We start from the raw sequence: 19518 nt of genomic DNA, 5'->3' as shown, positions 1-19518 counted from the left end.
GCCGAATAAATCATCACTGCAACGAATATGGGTCTACTTTTGCCTTATTTCGTAATATATATATATTATGTTTCTAGTAGCCCTGAGGCCCTGAGGTAACTTCAGGTTCATGGCTCAGTGGGAGCAAAGGATTTTTGAGATGCTCAATTTGCAAAGCATGTAAACACGGCATTAGTAAAACGGAGGTTTCTACCCCTCTTTCACCTTTTCCAATCAAAATCTAACAGAAATGAAACTGCAAATCTGAGTTTGTAGTTTATGTTCTGGAATGCCCGTGCGGGTTGAGATATGTAGGTAGCACTCGACCACAAGTGCACAAACAAATTCTACAGCATCTGCGAGCTATCACCCACGCAGATGTGACATATCCTGTAGCCAGGCATTTTGAAAGTAAACATGGAAAGGATGCATCCCTATTAAAGTACTTTGTGATAGATTGTGTTCCTCCCCAAAGGAGAGGCGGTGATAGGGAGTCCCTTTTACGTACATTGGAGACTCGCTATATAATACTACTTGACACCAAGGCACCGCAAGGTCTTAATACTGGGGAGGACTGCCACACTTATCTCTGAATAATTGTTTAACCGTATGCTGCTTTGCTTGCTTACTGCATCTCTACTATTATCCTTATCTTGAATTTTGTAATGAAGCTTGAACCTGTTTATAAACTGTGACGTATGAATTTTAAATTAATTGTTCAACATGTCCCTGAAAATCTCCATGACCATTTAAATTTTTGTTTGAATTTATATCAATTTCACAATTTTTGGAGCACTTTAATGCCATCACAATGTTTTGCACTAACAGCGATTTTGCACATGTACAGTACCTACAACTGGTCTTGACATTTACAGCCCACTTGGGCATTACTGTACATTATTAGGAGTTCATGATAACGGAACTTTACAATTAGAGCGTATTTTGTACAAAGTTTTGGAATTTTAATGGTTATATATTATATTTTATTTGTATATAACTATTTATTCGGCTTTTAACTTTTATATCATTTTAAAAGTTTGTTGTAGCCGTTGCCATGCGTACTCTTGTAAATAGATATCTATTCCTGTAACATGGTACTGTTTGGTCGATGATAATTGTTTGTATTAACCACAATCTATGACCAACTGTTTGAAACTGTGTGCAATACTGGCATTCATGCCGTAATGTAATAATTGTAAAAACATGGAAACACTGATAGTATTTCTTTTGTTTCCATTCCATGTGATGGCATTTTGCACTTTAAAATGGGTGATCAGCCCTCGTGACGTTTGTCATGTGATCAAGGCTATCTCTAGCCGAAACGCGTCATGGCGGACTGGTGCTGGGCTAATATTTAAATAAAAGAACATTTGCACCATCCTTGGGTCTCGCTGTTCCTGATTTGCTGATCGGCTGTCATTGCTTTGCTGGTTATAGCTTCGGGAGCGCCACGTACCTCATACATATATATATATATATATATATATATATATATATATATATATATATATATATATATATATATATATATATATATATATATATATATATATATATATATATATATATATATATATATATATATATATATATATATATATATATATATATATATATATATATATATATATATATATATATATATATATATATATATATATATATATATATTCATTCAGCCAAAGTCCTTTGTGTTGCACCGCCGCTGCTCCAAACCAAAGGGTGCATCGTCTTGCCATACCACACAAGAAAGGTCAGTTTACCTATCTCCGTTAATCTTTCATAAAAAAGGATGACAACGCAATGTAAATATGCACAAATATGTTTATTTGCCGGCCACCATTGGACACGTTTCGACCGCCCTGCAGCCGTGTTCACCAATACTGGTGTACAAGGCTGCAGGGCAGGCGAAAAGCGTCCAATAAACATTTTGCGCATCTTTACATGGTGTTATCCTTTTTTATGAAAGGTTGACGGGGATATATATATATATATATATATATATCTTTAATTTTTTTATTTGCATTACATATGTGCTAATTCATAAAGAACAGTAGGCACCAGGTTGAAAGGGCACTTGAGTCTGGTAAGTTTACATTGCGTTCAGAAAGAAGTGAACCTCTGTACAGTTAAGAACACTGGGGAGGATGCAAAGCTGACAGAAGTAACTACTGTATGAGGAAAATAACTCCTAGGCAATCAATCTCAGATTACACAAGTGATTTGGTATGAGAGAACAGAAAAAAGACATTACATGAACATTTTTTATCACTTTAATAATTGTTTAGTTAAAAAGGAATTAATATATTCCTGAAGTTCATATCCATTAGACAATATGCAATACATCAATTTTATAAAATAACACATATAAAAAAACAAAAATAGTGGATATATTTTTTTTAAAAGGTGACTGAAGTAATTTCTGTTCCTGTCCTGAATGTGTCCAGAGACCAGCGCTTACAAGTGTTGCAATACAAGTTTATTGGAAGTAAAAATGCAATTGGTACTTTTTGTAGGATTTCCTTCCCCTTATGACCATTCTCGTAAATGTACTAATTACCAACATCGGATGACAGAGCTTGCTAAAGTGATCGGCTCCCTGTCCTCCATCTTTTTAGCTACTGCGCGAACATGAAACAGAGAGGGCCTGTCAAGTTTTAATTTGGAAGCTTCCCAATGTACTAGATTATAACAAACAGCACACTCGGGAGTGTGGAAGGTGACACTGATGACATTTGTAGTGTTTATAGAAGAGGTGCGGTGCTGTGATGTCATCAAGCTGCCTGGTGTCCGGTTACTCCCTGGTGTTTTATCATAAATGCTCTAGTCTAGAAACAAATTGCCAAAGGCTTCTGAGAAAGGGAACCAGGCCCAGGAGGTATTCCCCCAGCTATTTATAAGGAAGATCCAAATATTCTGGGCCACCCAATTAGCTCCGCTCTTCTCAACCATATTGCAGCAGAACTGCATCCCCGCTTATTGCATGGTTCGATAGCTGCTCCTATCTTCATGGGGGGACGCCAACTGGATACGTAGTAATGATCACTTGGTAGCTTTGATTGAAAATTATGCTAAATATGTTGTTGATGTGCTGTCTTTACACCTACATTATTCAACCTGTTTGTATCTGACCTGACCCCAGCTCTAAACTCTGTTAACTTTAATTTGCCCAAATTGGGGTTTTTCATCTTTCAAACCTACTGTACACAGACAATCCGGTTCTTATCAGCAAAACCAAGGTAGGCTTGCAAAGCCTTGTGGATGCCTCTTCTGCTTTTTCAATTGTGAACGGCCTGTTGATCAATAAGAAGAAAACTAAGTTTCTTGTGGCCCGATCTGCTAGAACTCAAAAGCTGACGTGGTCTCTATAGCAGGAGAAACTAGGGGCAAGCATATGCTTCAAGTACCTTGGAGTCCATTTTAACGACTGTGGTAGGTACAGGAACCAGATGAATGAAGCAAAGAAGAAAAGCATTGCACTATCATTCGCTCTCAGATCTGTATACACAAAGCTGGAAGGACCTAGGCTGACACCTATCCTTCAGGTGGCCCAAGCAAAGATTCTCCTGACCGCAGTCTATGGGACAGGGCAGGACAGTGCGACTCAACAGAAGGCTGAAGATTTATAGAACCATTTTTCAGCTTCCCTCTCCTACATCACCAGCTCAAATAAGATTGAAATTCGGCATACGCAGGCAGGCATTGGCACGGAAAGCATTATTTGCGATAAGCTGTCACAAACGTAGAGCTGCAAAAGAAGGCACTCTGGGCTGCCATTTATGAACTGAATAAGAAACAATGCAAAGGACAGCAGGCATGTGCTTTTTGTCTTAAGCTCTGAGCACGATTGGTTTAACAAACATTTGGGACTTAACCATCAGCCATTAGGAATTCAACAGTGTGGCAAAATTAGCACAAAATCAGTTTTCACTAATAGAGGACAGGGTCTGTCTCTCTCTACGTAAACATGGCTGGATGATTTTGCACACCTATAAACATCTGAACCCACAGTTCTAACTAAACTAACTTTACACCGACTGGTCAAAGCCACAGTTTATTATTTATGTGGAGAAGTGTGGCTCAGGGGTTAGAGGCAGCAGACCCGGAAGCTGAGATCGGTCCTGAACCAGGGTTCAATTCCTCGCCTCGGCGGGGCTAAAAATTCCACGGACTCGATAATTCTCGCCCCGGTGCCTCCTCGACTCACGGGTTCACACTCTGCGACTCTGGGCAATAGCTTGCTTAATCTCCACAACGGCCCCTCGCGGCGGGATGCCTGACTTTCACATTGTGGATACCCTGCTATCTCACAGGGGAATATTTATTAAAGGGGTTTATAAAGCGCCTGGTGACGCCATCCCGGCGTATCCCCGCGCTGTGGAGCGAGAGTCAAGAGGGCAGAAACAACCATCCCTAGAGGGCAAACAAATGTGTTTTTAAAAGTTTCCGGAACATAATTTCCGTTTTGGCTAGTCTGATCACAGCTGGCAGGCTGTTCCATTGGGTGGCTGCCAACACCCGAAAAGAGCGGCCTCCCATCCTGGCCCTTCTTACACGAGGAACTGTAAGGAGACCCATACCCATAGAGCGAAGTGCTCTTTGGGGCAGATAGGGGATGGCCAAGTCCTTCAAATACTCTGGAGCTTTTGCAGAAGTTATCCTATAACAAAAGAGTAGGGCTTTAAAGAGGATTCTTTTCTTTATAGGAAGCCAGTGAAGGGCAGCCAAAGTAGGCTTGGATGCTGTTCTTTTGGGGAGTCTGAGGACTAAACGGGCCGCCGTATTTTGCAGCACTTGCAGTCTTCTCAGGTTCTTCTCTGTAGTTCCTAATAGCAGCACATTCGCGTAGTCAACACGAGAAGTGACCAACGCTTGGGTCATAGTACGTCTGGCCTCAAGTGGCAGTAGGTCCAGAGTACGGTTTAGGGTCTTCATAACCCCAAAGCATTTCCCCACCAGTTTGTCAACATGACTCTCAAAAGAGAGTTTAGGGTCAACCCAGACCCCCAAGTTCTTAGCCTCACTGCACGGGATGGGCAGAGAGCCAAGGCAAGGCGGCCACCATTCCTGAGTCCAGCTCGCCCCATCTCCCCCTATCACTAACACCTCCGTTTTAGCCCCATTGAGCTTCAGGCAGTGTTGATCCATCCAGCCAGCGAGCTCCTGCATGCAGGTTTTAAAATTGGCCGCTGCTAACTTGGGTGATTGTGACAGGGAGATGAGCAGCTGCGTGTCATCGGCATAAGATACTAGATCTATGCCGTATGACTGAACAACAGCTGCCAATGGAGCCATATACAGATTGAACAGGGTGGGACTCCAGGAAGGGTTCCCTAAGCAAGCGCCGGGAAACCCACTGCGGGTAGCTGTGCGCTATATAAGCTCAACTACATTTACATTTACATTTATTAAATGAAGAATAAGGGTAATCCCGATCCCTACTTATTATCCAGCCTACAAAAGGGATGGAGAACAGGCAATGTGTTGGCTTTGTAACCCGCAAAAAGAGGACATAGTACATGTACTGTGCCTGTGCCCCACCCTTTTTGAGGACAGGTAGGAGCTGTTATGAAGTAGGTGGGTTACCAGGGGCACAAGGTTCTGCAGGTAAGCAGTGCTGGCCTGCTTTGATCCATCCAATACCATTCTAAACTACGCTTTGGTTAAGTTTATTCATCTTTTTTTTAAAAAAGGTTGAGGCCTCGAATTATGCAGCTGAAGAGCTGGGAGGTGATTAGGCTGCTAACATGCCTGGTACTAGGCCCCTGAATGAACTTTTTCCTGAATTTTATTTTCACAGGTGCTGGCTGATACCATGTGGTCAGTGCAATTAGACGTCTAGACAGAGCACACACCCTTGCTGCAGTATTATAGGCTATCCTTTTAGATTATCTTAGTCATTGCACTTTACTCATAACAGCTTTTAATGTCTACAGCATAAGGCCATTGTAAGTAGTCGAGCCAAATTTACTGCGCTTTATTATTGATTTGGCCAGCTTATTCGTTAAGGTGTGAATTGACCTGCTTTTTTATGCATTTTTTTATAATGTATTGCCCTTACCCAAATATGAAACTTTGGATATAATGTTATTTCATTAATTTGTAACCTATTTCAACGGTTTTCAATAACCAAGCAATAAAGTCTACTTTAATTGTAATTGTAAATCAAGCTGCCAGGCAGTCCCAGCATCAAACCCTATAGCCGTAGTCAAAGCTTGCAGTCTACCACTAACTCATCGCCCCTCAGCTTGCACCCAGCTCTCTCTGTGCCCTACTTTAGGATGTGCAGGAAGCACACCAATGTAATCACAAAAAACACCACCTGGCTCATTGCTCTGTATGTGTAAATGGCCACAGTGCGTCACACACCGATCTAACTTTGGGACAATATCATCAGCTTGGCTTATCCACTCCTGCCTTCCAGACATGCTGTGATCCTCTCTTGAATGCTCTCCCCACTTAAGGGTTCGCCTGTAAATGTGCCTACTCATGAGCTCAATAAATCATTGGCTGCCCAGTTAGTTCTTTAAATATTCATTCTCCTTGGTCCTGGTGTATTACTGAGTGGAGAAGTAGTTGCACAATGTAACTCAGAATGAGATCTGTACTCAGGAAGAATGTTATTCTGCCTTTCTATGGAGCTATGCTCCACAGTCACTTAGGGGTTGCGCAGAGCACTTGCAAGATGCATACTGCAGTTAGTTCATGTTAAGGCATAATAGAGCACTTGTGGTGCCGATGCTAATGCCAAACTGTACATTGGTTGTACAGAAACGCATTCATGGGCAGGCAGATAAGCTCAGGACACTTCAACAGGACTGCGAGCAGACAACTCCCTCAGCAAAATGCTGGTGGGCCTCTACCATTGTTTCCTTGAAGCTGCACTGCATTTTGCAGTACAAGTGGACAATATATAGATTTTATCCAGTATTTGGGTGTCTTTCATAGATTCACATGCCTGAATCATTCCCCGTCGTCGAGACGGGAGCCTCCGGTAAATAAAAAAGTAATGTCCTATAGACATACATAGAGAAAATAGGCCCAAGGGTCTCCCCTTAGTGGCCTTTCCTTGTCCTTATGTAAAAAGGACCAAACTCTTACAGTCAGCCAATCAGCTCCGACCTCCCTCTAGGACCTCCCTGGGAGGAGCCCCAGTCCCTCAGATTTTCTACCGCACGTTGTGCTAGGGAGTCTCCAGCTTGAGCTCTGCTCAAGATTACTTATACTCATCTAAACTTTCTTCAAAAGTGATTCCTCGCTCTCAACCCTTCAAGGATTCTTCACTACACTGTTTGCAGTAAGTGGCTTCTTTCCACAAACTTCTTCCATGTCGGAGTCACAGAAGAAAGCCCTGTTCAGGGCCTGCTCTTCCTGTGGGAAGAAGAGGATCCATGTGGATGATAAGCATGAGTTATGCTTGTACTGCCTTTACCCAGATCATGTCTCGGACAACTGCAGGATCTGTAGGTCTTTCCCTAAAAAGACTGTGAGAGACAGGGAAGGACGCCTTCTCATCTGGCTGGACAGGCTGAAGGTTAGAGACAATCTTGAATCTTCTGAGAGCAGTGTTTCCAAAAGCTCAGAAGTCTCTAAAAAGAGGCCTAGGGTATCTTCCCTGGGCCCCTCAGACACTCCTCCTAAGAAGACAAAAAAGTCTTCAGAGGCGAGATCTACGTCATCTTCAGTGTCTGTTCAGGCTGATCACACCTTCAAAAGACCTGCTCCATCGTCTACCAGACAGACCCACAAAACAACCTCTGTCACAACCACTGTGTCGACGACATCAGCGTCATCGCCTTCAGCGTCGACGACGACGACTACTTCCTCAACATCATCAGGTAGACCTGTTTCCTCTATTATATTACTGCAATCGTCGTCGACGACGAAGACCCTGTCGACGACGAGAACCACACCATCGACGACGGCATCGTCACTGACGAGCCCACCGTCGTCGAAGAACTCACAGACGAAGACACCGTCGACGGCGGGCTCGCCGTCGACGAAGGTACCGACGACGACAACATCGTCATCGAAGTCGTCGACGACCAAGGTACAGTCGTCCACGCAGTCGACGACGACACCGTCGACGAAGACACCGTCGACGAAGACACCGTCGACGAAGACACCGTCGACGCCGACACCGTCGACGCCGACACCGTCGACGAAGACACCGTCGACGAAGGGACCGTCGACGAAGGAACAGTCGTCGTCGACGAAGGGACCGTCGACGAAGGAACAGTCGTCGTCGACGAAGGGACCGTCGACGAAGGGACCGTCGACGAAGGAACCGTCGACGAAGGAACCGTCGACGAAGGAACCGTCGACGAAGGAACCGTCGACGAAGGAACCGTCGACGAAGGAACCGTCGACGAAGGAACCGTCGACGTCGACGAAGTTACCGTCGACGAAGGGGTCGTCGTCGACGACGAAAGAAGACTCGTCGTCGGAGATGGCATCGGAACCATGGAAAAAATCCGACCTAGTAGAGATGCCGACCCTCATGCCACCGCCGTCGACGACGCACTCGACGTCGACAGGAACGCATGCTGCGTCTAGCAAGTCTAGAAAAACGCAAATTACCCCGGAAACCACGTCTCCGAGCAAAGTGGAGATGCAACCACCTCACGACATCTTCCAAAGTGAGGAGTCCGAAGAGGATGACCACTTGGGTCCAGCTACCTCCATCTCGGACCTCAACGTCAAGTGCCAAAGCACAGATGAGGAGCAGGAGGACCTAACTTTTCAGGAACACTCCATCCACACTAGTGTCCGCACGGAGGTCACCCCCATGATATGCCTGCCGGCAACTCTGGTCAATGACCTGCGGTTCCTTGTGCAAGACTACAAGCAAAGATTCCCGGATGCGGACAGTGGTCATCAGACACCGGTAGACCATACACCAGCGTCTGCCCCAAAACGGTCTCAAACTCAACCCCAACCCCACCGTGAGACCCAGCCTCAGGTGATGGACTCCTCGGACGACGACGAGGAGGAGGAAGAATTGGAGGAAGGAGAAGTCCAGGAAGTCCACTCGGTCCACTCGGACCAGGATGGAGATAACGAATATGGAGATGACGAGTATGTAGCGCCATCCCCGGCTTCACCTGAACCGCGACAGGCGGATTCGCCACCTGTGGACATAGCAGGCTTCCACAAACTTGTGGAACGGGCAGCGAAGAGATTCCATATGGTAGTGGAATCAACGGAAACGGACTGCTTCCTGCATGACTTCAAAGAGCAGACACAAAAGGCAACCAAATCTATTCCAATCATAGAGTTCTTGTGGGAACAGGGCAAGAAATTGATGCTGACACCCGCTTCCGTGCCTGCGGTTGTTCCGCGCCTGGACAAAAAATATAAAGCCCCACTTAAGGCGGCGGCTTGCCTCAACGGGCACCCAAAACCTGACTCGGTGGTCACGCAGGCGGCCCAGAAACACTCCCGCAACCCTTCCTCCCCACTGTCCGCTCCTCCGGACAAGGAAGGCAGGAAGCTGGACACGATAGGGAAGAGATTCACGTCCACGTCGGCCATGAACATCAAGATCGCAAACTCCATTGCCTTGTTGGGGCGCTACAATCGCCAACTCTGGGAGGACATAGCCCCATACCTGAAGGAACTGCCTGATGCCGTAAAGGGGGAGGTCAAGGCTCTCCTGTCGGAAGGTCAATCTTCGGCGGCGGAAATAATTGACTGCGCGATAGATGCAGCCATGACTGGCTTCCGTCAACTAGCCGGAGCGGCTGTGCTACGCCGTCAAGGATGGCTGAAGGCGACGTCGTTCCGCCAGGAAGTGCAATTGAAGGTGCTGGACATGCCCTTCGACGGCCAGCATCTCTTTGGGGACAAGATCGACGAGGCACTGCAAACTATCAAGAAGGACACCGACACTGCAAGGGCGCTAGGCACGTTACAGTCCCGGAACCAGTCCTTTCGAGGGAACCGATCCAGAGGTCAGTCCTCTTATCGCGGTTCCTACCAGAACCGGTCCTCGTATTCCTCTGCCAACAAAAATCAGTACCAACATAAACAACAACAAGCCCGTCAATCTTCATACGGACGATCTACCTTCAGGGGCAGGAATTCCAAAAGGGGCACTGGCGGACGCCAGTGACCGATTACTCCAGCCAGTCCCACCACCCTCTACATCCTTTCAAATTGGAGGAAAGCTGACCCATTTCCTCGACAATTGGTAACACATCACCACGGACCGATGGGTTCTCCAAATTATAAGATTCGGACACTCTCTCGAGTTCACGTCCCGACCTCCCAACACACCTCCCAAAAGGCGGACGCACAAACATCTACGGCTCCTTACCCTAGAACTCGCTATAATGCTACAAAAAAGAGCAATCGAACGAGTTCCAGCATCCCAGAAGGGGAAGGGGTTTTATTCACACTTCTTTCTTGTAAAACAGAAAGAGGACAAGTGGAGGCCCATTCTAGACCTTCGGGCACTCAATGCCTTCCTACGGAGCCAATCGTTCAGAATGGTGACGATTCAAGAAATCCTGGGCACTCTCGAACAAGGAGATTTCATGACATCCTTAGATCTCCAGGATGCCTACTACCACGTCCCCATCCTCCAGCGTCACAGAAAGTTCCTGCGGTTCGAGGTGGCGGGCCGACATTATCAGTTCAGAGTCCTACCATTTGGCCTCAAGTCCGCGCCGCGGATCTTCACGAAGTGCCTAGCTCCGGTGGCGGCATATCTGCGGCAATTGGGTCACCAAGTCTTCCCTTACCTAGACGACTGGCTGGTGAAAGCACCCTCAGCCGAGGACGCGGCAGCGTCCTCCTGCGCCTGCACCAATCTTTTTCAGAGGCTAGGATTAACCATCAATCTCAAAAAATCCTGCACCACCCCTACGACAAGGATCACCTTCCTAGGGGCTGTCCTGGACACGAAGTGCGTGAAGGCCTTTCCCTCGAAGGAGAGGGCGGACAAGATACTATCTCTGGCCACGGCTGTGGCGACAAAACCATACATCAAAGTGCGCACTTACACATCCCTCATGGGAATGATGTCTTCGTGCATCCTCCTTATCCCTCACTGCCGTCTCAGGATGCGCCCATTGCAGGAAGCTCTCGCAACCCAATGGACCCAAAGCACTGGCTCTTTCGAGGACATTGTGCAAATCACACCAAAAATGTCCACAAGCCTAGCTTGGTGGAGGAATCGAAAAAATCTGAATGTAGGATTACCGTTTCTCCTTCCGGCGACACCTCTGGTGGTCACCACGGACGCCTCCTTGGAAGGATGGGGCGCCGTTCTACAAGATCTTCGAATCAGCGGCAAGTGGGACCCTCAGGAAAAACTGCTCCACATAAATCTCTTGGAGCTGAGGGCGGTCTATCTTGCTCTACAGGCATTCCTGCCACGCATCCAGAACTCCCCAGTGCTCGTCAAAACGGACAACACCACGACGATGCACTACCTCAACAAACAGGGGGGAACGCGTTCGCTCTCTCTATCACGCGAATCGCAGAAAATCTGGAACTGGCTAGTGTTACACGGGATCCAACTCAAGGCGGACTATGTCCCCGGAAAAGACAATACTATCGCGGATGCCCTGAGCAGGCAAAGATCCCTCTCCCACGAGTGGGAGCTGAGCGACAACGCCCTGGAGCACGTCTTCTCTCAATGGGGAGTCCCGAACATCGACCTGTTTGCCACCAAAGACAACGCCAAATGTCCGCACTACGCAAGCTGGCATCCCCAACAAGGGTCTCTGGGGAATGCATTCTCCATCGGATGGTCCAGCGCGTTTGCGTACGCCTTTCCTCCGTTTCCAATGATCCCGAGGCTCCTCAGGAAGATGAAGGCGGAACCATGTACCCTAATCCTGATTGCCCCGTTCTGGCCGAGACAACACTGGTTCTCGGATCTACTTCGACTTTCCATCAGGTCACCGATCCGTTTGAGGCAGCACCCGAACCTCTTAACAATGTCCAACGGTCAGGTGCAACACCCGAACCTCCAATCACTCAAGTTGTCGGCCTGGCTCCTGAGCACAGGGAGTTCAGTGGACTAAATATCCCGCAGGACTGCAGGGATATCTTGTCGAAAGCGAGAGCGGATAGTACAAACAAAGCCTACTCTCTCAAGTGGAAACGGTTCTGCATGTGGTGTGTGGATCGGGATCTAAGACCACTCTCAGTCACCCCTGAACAAATACTACCGTACCTGCTGCATTTAGCACAGTCAGGCCTGGCACATGCATCCATAAAGGTTCACCTCGCAGCTATCTCTAGATTCACTAGGACTTTCACAGGACCTTCTCTGTGGTCCAGTAGACTAGTCAAACAATTCCTGAAGGGACTCTACAGATCCTTTCCGAGGCCTCGGAAAGTCCCTCCGACATGGCAACTGAATCTGGTACTCAACCAACTCATGAAAAGTCCGTTTGAACCCATTCATCGAGCATCCATCAAACACATCTCCTGGAAAACAGCACTCTTGCTCGCTCTAACATCAGCCAGGAGAGTTAGCGAGCTGCAAGCTTTGTCCATTCAAGAACCATATCTGCAATTCAGACAAGACAGGGTAGTGCTGAGACCAAACCCTAAATTCATACCTAAAGTCCCTTCGGACTTTCATCTCAACGAGCCAATTGTCCTCAGGTCCTTCTTTGCAAATCCGTCCACAGCAGCGGAAAGAGCGCTGCATTCTCTGGACCTTCAGAGGTGCCTAAAATTCTACCTGGACAAAACTAAGGCTCTCAGGAAATCTTCACAGCTGTTTGTGGCATACAGCAGACCAAGAGTGGGCCTGCCTCTCACGAAGCAAAGCATCTCTAGGTGGATATCCTCAGCGATTGCATTCTGCCACGACAAGGCCGGACGGCCTTTAACTGAACATGTTACTGCTCACTCCACCAGGGCAATGTCCACGTCCGCAGCATTGTTCGCTGGGGTGCCAATCTTGGACATTTGCAGAGCGGCGACTTGGAAGTCACCGCACACTTTCTCCAGACATTACTGCCTGGATATCGAACTTCAGAAGGATGCGGCAGTGGGCCAGGCAGTGCTTCGCCATCTCTTTCAGTGATGTGAGCCTTCCTACATCCCGCCATCCAGGTATGCACGTTCCTTGCTATTGTGATGTTACTGTTATGCTGTCCACATGTTGTATGACGACACATGCATTGTCTACTGTGACTACAGAGCATTTCCATCACGCAGGTGCATATCTGATTGCTAGCTATTCTGATTCAGGCATGTGAATCTATGAAAGACACCCAAATACTGGATAAGAAATGCGTTACTTACCTGTAACAGCAGTTATCCAGTATTGGTGTCTTTCATAGATTCACATGCAACCCTCCCGCCTCCCCTGGAAGGTCTCACATCCCTCTCTAACAATATTACGCCAACCTAGTTGGGTGCGTACGAAAATCTGAGGGACTGGGGCTCCTCCCAGGGAGGTCCTAGAGGGAGGTCGGAGCTGATTGGCTGACTGTAAGAGTTTGGTCCTTTTTACATAAGGACAAGGAAAGGCCACGAAGGGGAGACCCTTGGGCCTATTTTCTCTATGTATGTCTATAGGACATTACTTTTTTATTTACCGGAGGCTCCCGTCTCGACGACGGGGAATGATTCAGGCATGTGAATCTATGAAAGACACCAATACTGGATAACTGCTGTTACAGGTAAGTAACGCATTTCTTTGTTGCCATCATAATAAGATTAACCACTATATATTTTCATCTTTAGGGATCCAAATTCGTTATCGACATTATCTGCTTTTGAGAAAGGAATTAACTGGGCTCTGGCTGGTACATATACCCAGGAAGATGTTGTTGAAGCCAAACTTTCTGAATTTTCAGCTGTTGATTCTCCAATTGCACCTTCAGATAAAGGTATGTGTTCCCTTTTTTAATTCATTTTACCACTTTATCTGCACCATATACAAAATTGTTTTGAAAATGACCTGCACAGATCCGGTTGATTAGAAAGCTCAGCATAGCTCAAGTTGAGTTTTGGGTTTTTGATCTATGATCCTTTTTTTTATTAGCATATCAAGTGTTTAGCTTTGTTAAAAAAATATTGTTGGATATAGAAGTGTGAATATTTGTATTTATCCAAACAAAGTATTTTACAACAACCCATACTTTCAAATGGGGTTGTAAATATATTGAATACCACCATAATGGCCCAAATCCGTAAACTGGGGTATTGTGTGATTTACACTTGAGCATTTTACCATTCTACCTCACAGGATTTTTAATGATAGACATATAAATGGATTCATCCTATGGAAATACAAAGCACAATAACTGGTACTCTCACTCATTCAAACCCATCAGGCCGATGTTCTGGTTACGAGGAACACAGTCTTGAAGGTAAGAAGCTGCAAAGGGCAGCTGAGAAGCTGCTCAAAGGGAATGCACATCACATACTTGACGACCACGGTATGGTCCCACTGCAGCATGACAAAAGGACAGGGAGGAAACAATAGTTATAGGCCTTTCAAAAATGCATCGCAACCAGTGATTTAAATAATGACTGATTTGGCAAGTGTAGAAAAGCAGAGGGAAATTTGAACTTTGGCCAAAACTAAACCGAACGTCAGATAACCTGGCCTGGAGATTTGGGGGGGGGGGGGGCAAGGACAGGACAGGACAGGGCAGGGCAGGGCTGACAGTCTCCAAACGGCAATTTTGTCCTAATGACAGTATTATACAATTTTTCTCAAGGGAAACCTGGCCGACCAGAAAACATCAGTCACCTCTGAAGGAAGATTAAAAGTGTTAAGCTGTCGCTGCTCAATCTCCGTGCATGAAGGTGGAGATTACCAAGGTCTCGATGAAGAACCCACCAATTTTGATAAGAGAAGGTCCTCCCAGAGATCGGAGGACAAATACTCAAAACCAGGAGCGCTGGATACCATACTCCTTTTACACAATCTGGGGCCACTAAAATGGCATGGGCCTGGTACTCTTCACTACTGGGGCAGAAGCAGTATCGGCGAGAAGGCATACAGAAGTCCTGAGTTCCATTCTAGATGGAACACATCTCCAAGTGAGCGACGCCTTGGTATCTCAAACATGCTAAATTGCTGACAGAACTCGTTCTTTGTGGTGGCAAATATACAGTTCTCCCCATTAGTGGAAGAGACCTTTTGCCACCTCCAGATATAACTGCCACTCGTGATACTTAAACTGTTGCCAGCTGAGGTCGTCCGTCCTGACATTCAAAGATTCTGGCAGATGGTGCACCATCATGAAAATCCCTAGATGGTACAGCCATTTCTAAAGGCATAGCACCTCTTGACACAAAGTCAAGGACACCAGTCCGCCCTGCTTGTTGCAATACAACATGGCAGTTTAGCTGTCCATAAGTAAATGTATCAGCTTCCCCTTGATGGTCAGGAGGAAGGCTTTGATGCCAAGCAGATGGCCGCAGCTCCAAATAGTTTGATGTGGAGCTGGGGCTCTCATAGAGACGAGAGAGCTCTGATCTCCACCTTTTTGTGGTGGCGACTCCATCCCAGAAGTAAGACACTGGTCGCTACTGTCAGCTCTGGGTGGAGTAGGAAGAGGGGTCTGCCACTGACCCAATGGCAGTCCAGTAACTAACACTGCAGATTTCTTGCACTCTTCTCCGAAATCTGAATGTGAATCTAAAGGACCTCTTGATTTTCGACCCACTGAGACATCCAATCAGACTGTAGAGCCACCTGGCATGCTTCACCAGTCTGATGCAGGAGACTATCACTCACAGCAGCCTCCGAGTCAACCTCACTGAAATCCAGGATAGAGGCTGAAAGATCAGCATTGTTTCCTGAATCTCCTGGCCTCCTTTCCTGGGGGGTGTAGTGTAGAGGTATAGAACAGAAACATTTACAGAGTAACGGCTCAGAAGAAAGAGCGCATCAAAGAAGAGTTTGGTATGGCTTTGGCACATAGATAGTGAACCCTTAAGTTGAAAGGAGGTTCGCTGACGTCTGTAGGTGGTTGACAACAGCCTGGGACGAGTTAGTCTTCAGCAGGCTGTCGTCTATGTAAGGGAAGACTGGATCCCATGGTCACCGAAGATGTGCTGCTACTGCCGCAATCACTTTCTTCAGCACCTGAGGGGCATTGGTGAGACCAAAGAGGAGCACAGCAAACTGAAAATGCTCCTGTTTCACCGCGAAACACAGGTAGTGCTGATAGGCCTGCAGGACAGGTATACATAAATACATGTCCTACGTATCCAATGTCACGGTCCACTTTCCAGGGCAGACAAGACCTGGGCCATATGAGCCCTCTGAATTCATCGTTCCATAGAAAGGAGTTGAAGGCACAGGTCTAAAATAGGATGAGGACCTCCATCCTTGTTTGGCACCAGAAAGTAGTAGGAATAATAACCGCAACCTACTTCTGGTGCAGGCCTCTTGATAGTCGCTTTGGCTAAAATGGCTTGTACTTCATTCTGTAAGATTGACAGATGGTCCTCCTGATATCTTTCTTGGGACAGTGGAACGTGCGGCACAATTGCAATGAAACAAAAGGAATGCCCCTTCTGGGCAATCTTTAGTATGTCTGATGTTATGGTATGCCAACCCAGCAAGAATTGTTGGATCCTGCCCTCATCTGGGCGAATGTGATCCACTAAAGGCACACTAAAAGTGTTTGGCTCTGTATGGCCTTTGGGTTCACCTCTCTGCCACTGCTAGCCTTGGAATTGTGGCCCAACCCAGACACTAGAGGTTGGCTGGTGAGCGTCTGTCAGACCTTTTCTTGCCACAGTCCCTACAGGGTTTTAAACCTGTTTTGAGAGGCGCCGTTTCTCTTGCACACTGAAAGAAAGTCTTTTAAAACTGTTAGAGACGAGTGGTAGGTCTGGGTCCTTGTCTGGTGGTACGGAAAGAAAGTAACTGACATAGGCGTGAAGGAGTAGTGCCCACATAGGCCCAACCATTCTTTCTGGAGCGGAGCAGCGTCAGCGTGGATCTACATGGCACCACCTACCGGTATGTGGAGGTGCTGCTAAGTTTCTCGCTCCAGTCTGACGCCTGGGGAATATTAAAAAAGTGAGGAATCTGCAGTTAAAGTCTGTATCAGAAACTCATATCTAGACTATCTAGGGTCTTTTATAGCGTACAGGTAGAAACATCAAGCAAGTGCAGAGATCGATCTAATCACCATGAAGAATTCTGGAAAAAGATGGACAAGAATACAGATGATCGGCATTTGGAAAAAATATAGTTATTTTTCAAAATCCTTTTTATAAAGATGAACAGAAAGGTCACTGGTGAGTACCGCATTTAAACAAGGAAACATGGCGGAACAACAGTAGTACATCCGTTATCTCACGGTAGTAGGTGTAGCGAATGAGAGGCAAGGCAGCAATACATTCATAAGTAGGCGGTTATAAGAAGTTAAAGTAAACTCTGTGTAATTACTAAGAAGGCACCGCAGCAATATAGTCACCGTTATCTAATCCATAATACACAATACAACTACCCCACACTTTATGGAATGCAGTGCTCAACATTCGAGAAGTTTGATAAGCAGCATACTATTCGGAGAACTTTTTTTTTTTTTTTAAAGAGTCTTTTATATAGCGCGAACTATACCCGAGACATCGGGAATCAGAGCACTTTATATGAGCACCAGTTTGTTACAGACTGACACATTCATTTTTGTTAGGCACAGGAAGATTAAGTGATTTGCCCAGAATTCCAGGATGTTGAGCATCGTTGCAGAGATTCGAACCTGGTTCCCCAGCTTCGAGGTAGACTGCTCTAACCGCAAGGCTGCTGTTGCATATAAAACGCAATTGCTCTGTACAGACTACCTGTACAAAGGCCAAAGTGGAAACCTTATGTAGATTTAGGTCTAGAGGATACCCAAATAAGACACTGCAACAAGCAGAGTGGAAAGCTGGGACAGAAAAAACCTATTCAGGAAGAAAGACAGGAGGGAGGAAAATACATAGAAAAGTGTGATAAGATTGATCACAAGTTATTCGACCAACTCAGCACACTTCTGACAATATTTTGAAAAATACTTGGAACATCCTCAAAGCAGACCCTGTTATTTGTACTATCTTACCCTCCAGACCAGTATTTACATACAGGAGAGGTACCTCCCTGAAGGATATGCTGGTACATAGTCGCTTTGTACCGAAACTATTTGAAAAACCTAAGATTACAGAATTATACCCCTGTCTAAAATGTAAGACGTGCAAGCAAAGCACCAAGGTCAAGGAATTTGAAGTCCCAGTTGCAAAGAATAAATCAATCACAAAATTTCTTAACTGTAATTCCAGTTTTGTGGTTTACTGTCTAGTCTGTCACTGTGGACATAAATATATAGGCAGTACATGTGGCCAAAAAGAGGGTGTTGGGGCACATGCGTTCAATAACAAATGCAGATACCACATATCCTGTCACCAGACACTTCCAGATAACACATCGGGGGGAATAGAGACCTTGTACGATATTTCTCTTTGCCCTGAAAGGATTAAACAGTGATGAAGAGATGTGGGTACATATAAGATAAAGTAGAGACCCCAGGAGAATATTCATGCGGATCACAAAGAGGGGATACGTTGCCCATTTAGGGCGTAACCCTAAAGTTTAGGAAGCATGAATCTAGTGTTGTCATGATTGCCAGAAATTTGACTGATCTATAGGTTTACATCGATAGGCAAATTTAGGTTTTAAAAAAATAATTAATTGAATGCTAAATGTAATGTAATGTGAATTGAAATGTGCACATTTTTGGGTAGATCAGGTTCTCTTGAAGAAAGAAATATTGTCAGATGTAATGTATTATGAATTTAAATATATACATTTTACCCACTCTAAGATGGCCGGCATGTAAAAGGTGTCTGTCTGTTCTTTGTTTTGTTCTTTGGACAGGTGATGTTGACCAAATAGCGATAGCTAATGGTGATTAAATAATCAGCACATAGCCATGGTATCCGGCATTGACAAAGGCTCATAGCCAAAATGTGTTTGTCGGAGTGCTTTTAAAATATTGATGGCAAAACAATCTTGCGAGTCCGCGATTTCTTCTTTAAACGTGTATGTGTGTGTCTATATATATATATATATATATATATGATCAGTGACATCACTGATGACATTTCAAATGGCATTGACATCACTGATTGATATCATCCAGCAAAGTAAACTTAAATATACTTCATAAAATACCATTTAATTTTTTTTTTTAGAGAAGACAAATTTGAGAGATGTACAGCACAGAGCTCCCTGTAACCTTATCAATTGCTGCATTCTCTTCTAATGAAGAAACCGTTCTGAGTGCATAGTTCTGTCTCTTCTGAACCACTGCTCTGAACACTAATGATCAAAGTAAAACATCTAACGGTATAGCCAAGTCTTTTGGAAACCACAACGACATTTGTGAACCTGGAAAGACGTTTTAGTGCAAATATCAACTTTATGCAAACCACTGCAGCATACAACCAGTAGAGAGGTCTTGGCGGACAGGCCACTGTATCACAAACCACTAGTACAATTATTTTTCATTCTGAAGAAAGGTGTGAGCAGAGAGGTCAGTCTGTTGTAAATATCTACTG

At 45.6% G+C, this 19518-nt stretch overlaps 1 protein-coding gene across 2 annotated transcripts in view; it reads left to right on the top strand.

The window, feature by feature from the left end:
* PITRM1 (pitrilysin metallopeptidase 1) overlaps positions 1–19518 on the top strand; it is a 434374-nt gene that overhangs the window by 320368 nt on the left and 94488 nt on the right. For both annotated transcript variants that reach the window (XM_078663309.1, XM_078663308.1), the window contains one exon: positions 13696–13841. In XM_078663309.1, the coding sequence (XP_078519435.1) occupies positions 13696–13841 (146 nt within the window). The remainder of the gene's footprint in view (positions 1–13695; positions 13842–19518) is intronic.

The sequence above is a fragment of the Lissotriton helveticus genome, chromosome 10 (genome assembly GCF_964261635.1).
Source record: "Lissotriton helveticus chromosome 10, aLisHel1.1, whole genome shotgun sequence".
NCBI lineage: Eukaryota > Metazoa > Chordata > Amphibia > Caudata > Salamandridae > Lissotriton > Lissotriton helveticus.
The sequence above is the reverse complement of the archived record's forward strand: the minus strand, read 5'-3'. Positions and strand labels throughout refer to the sequence as shown.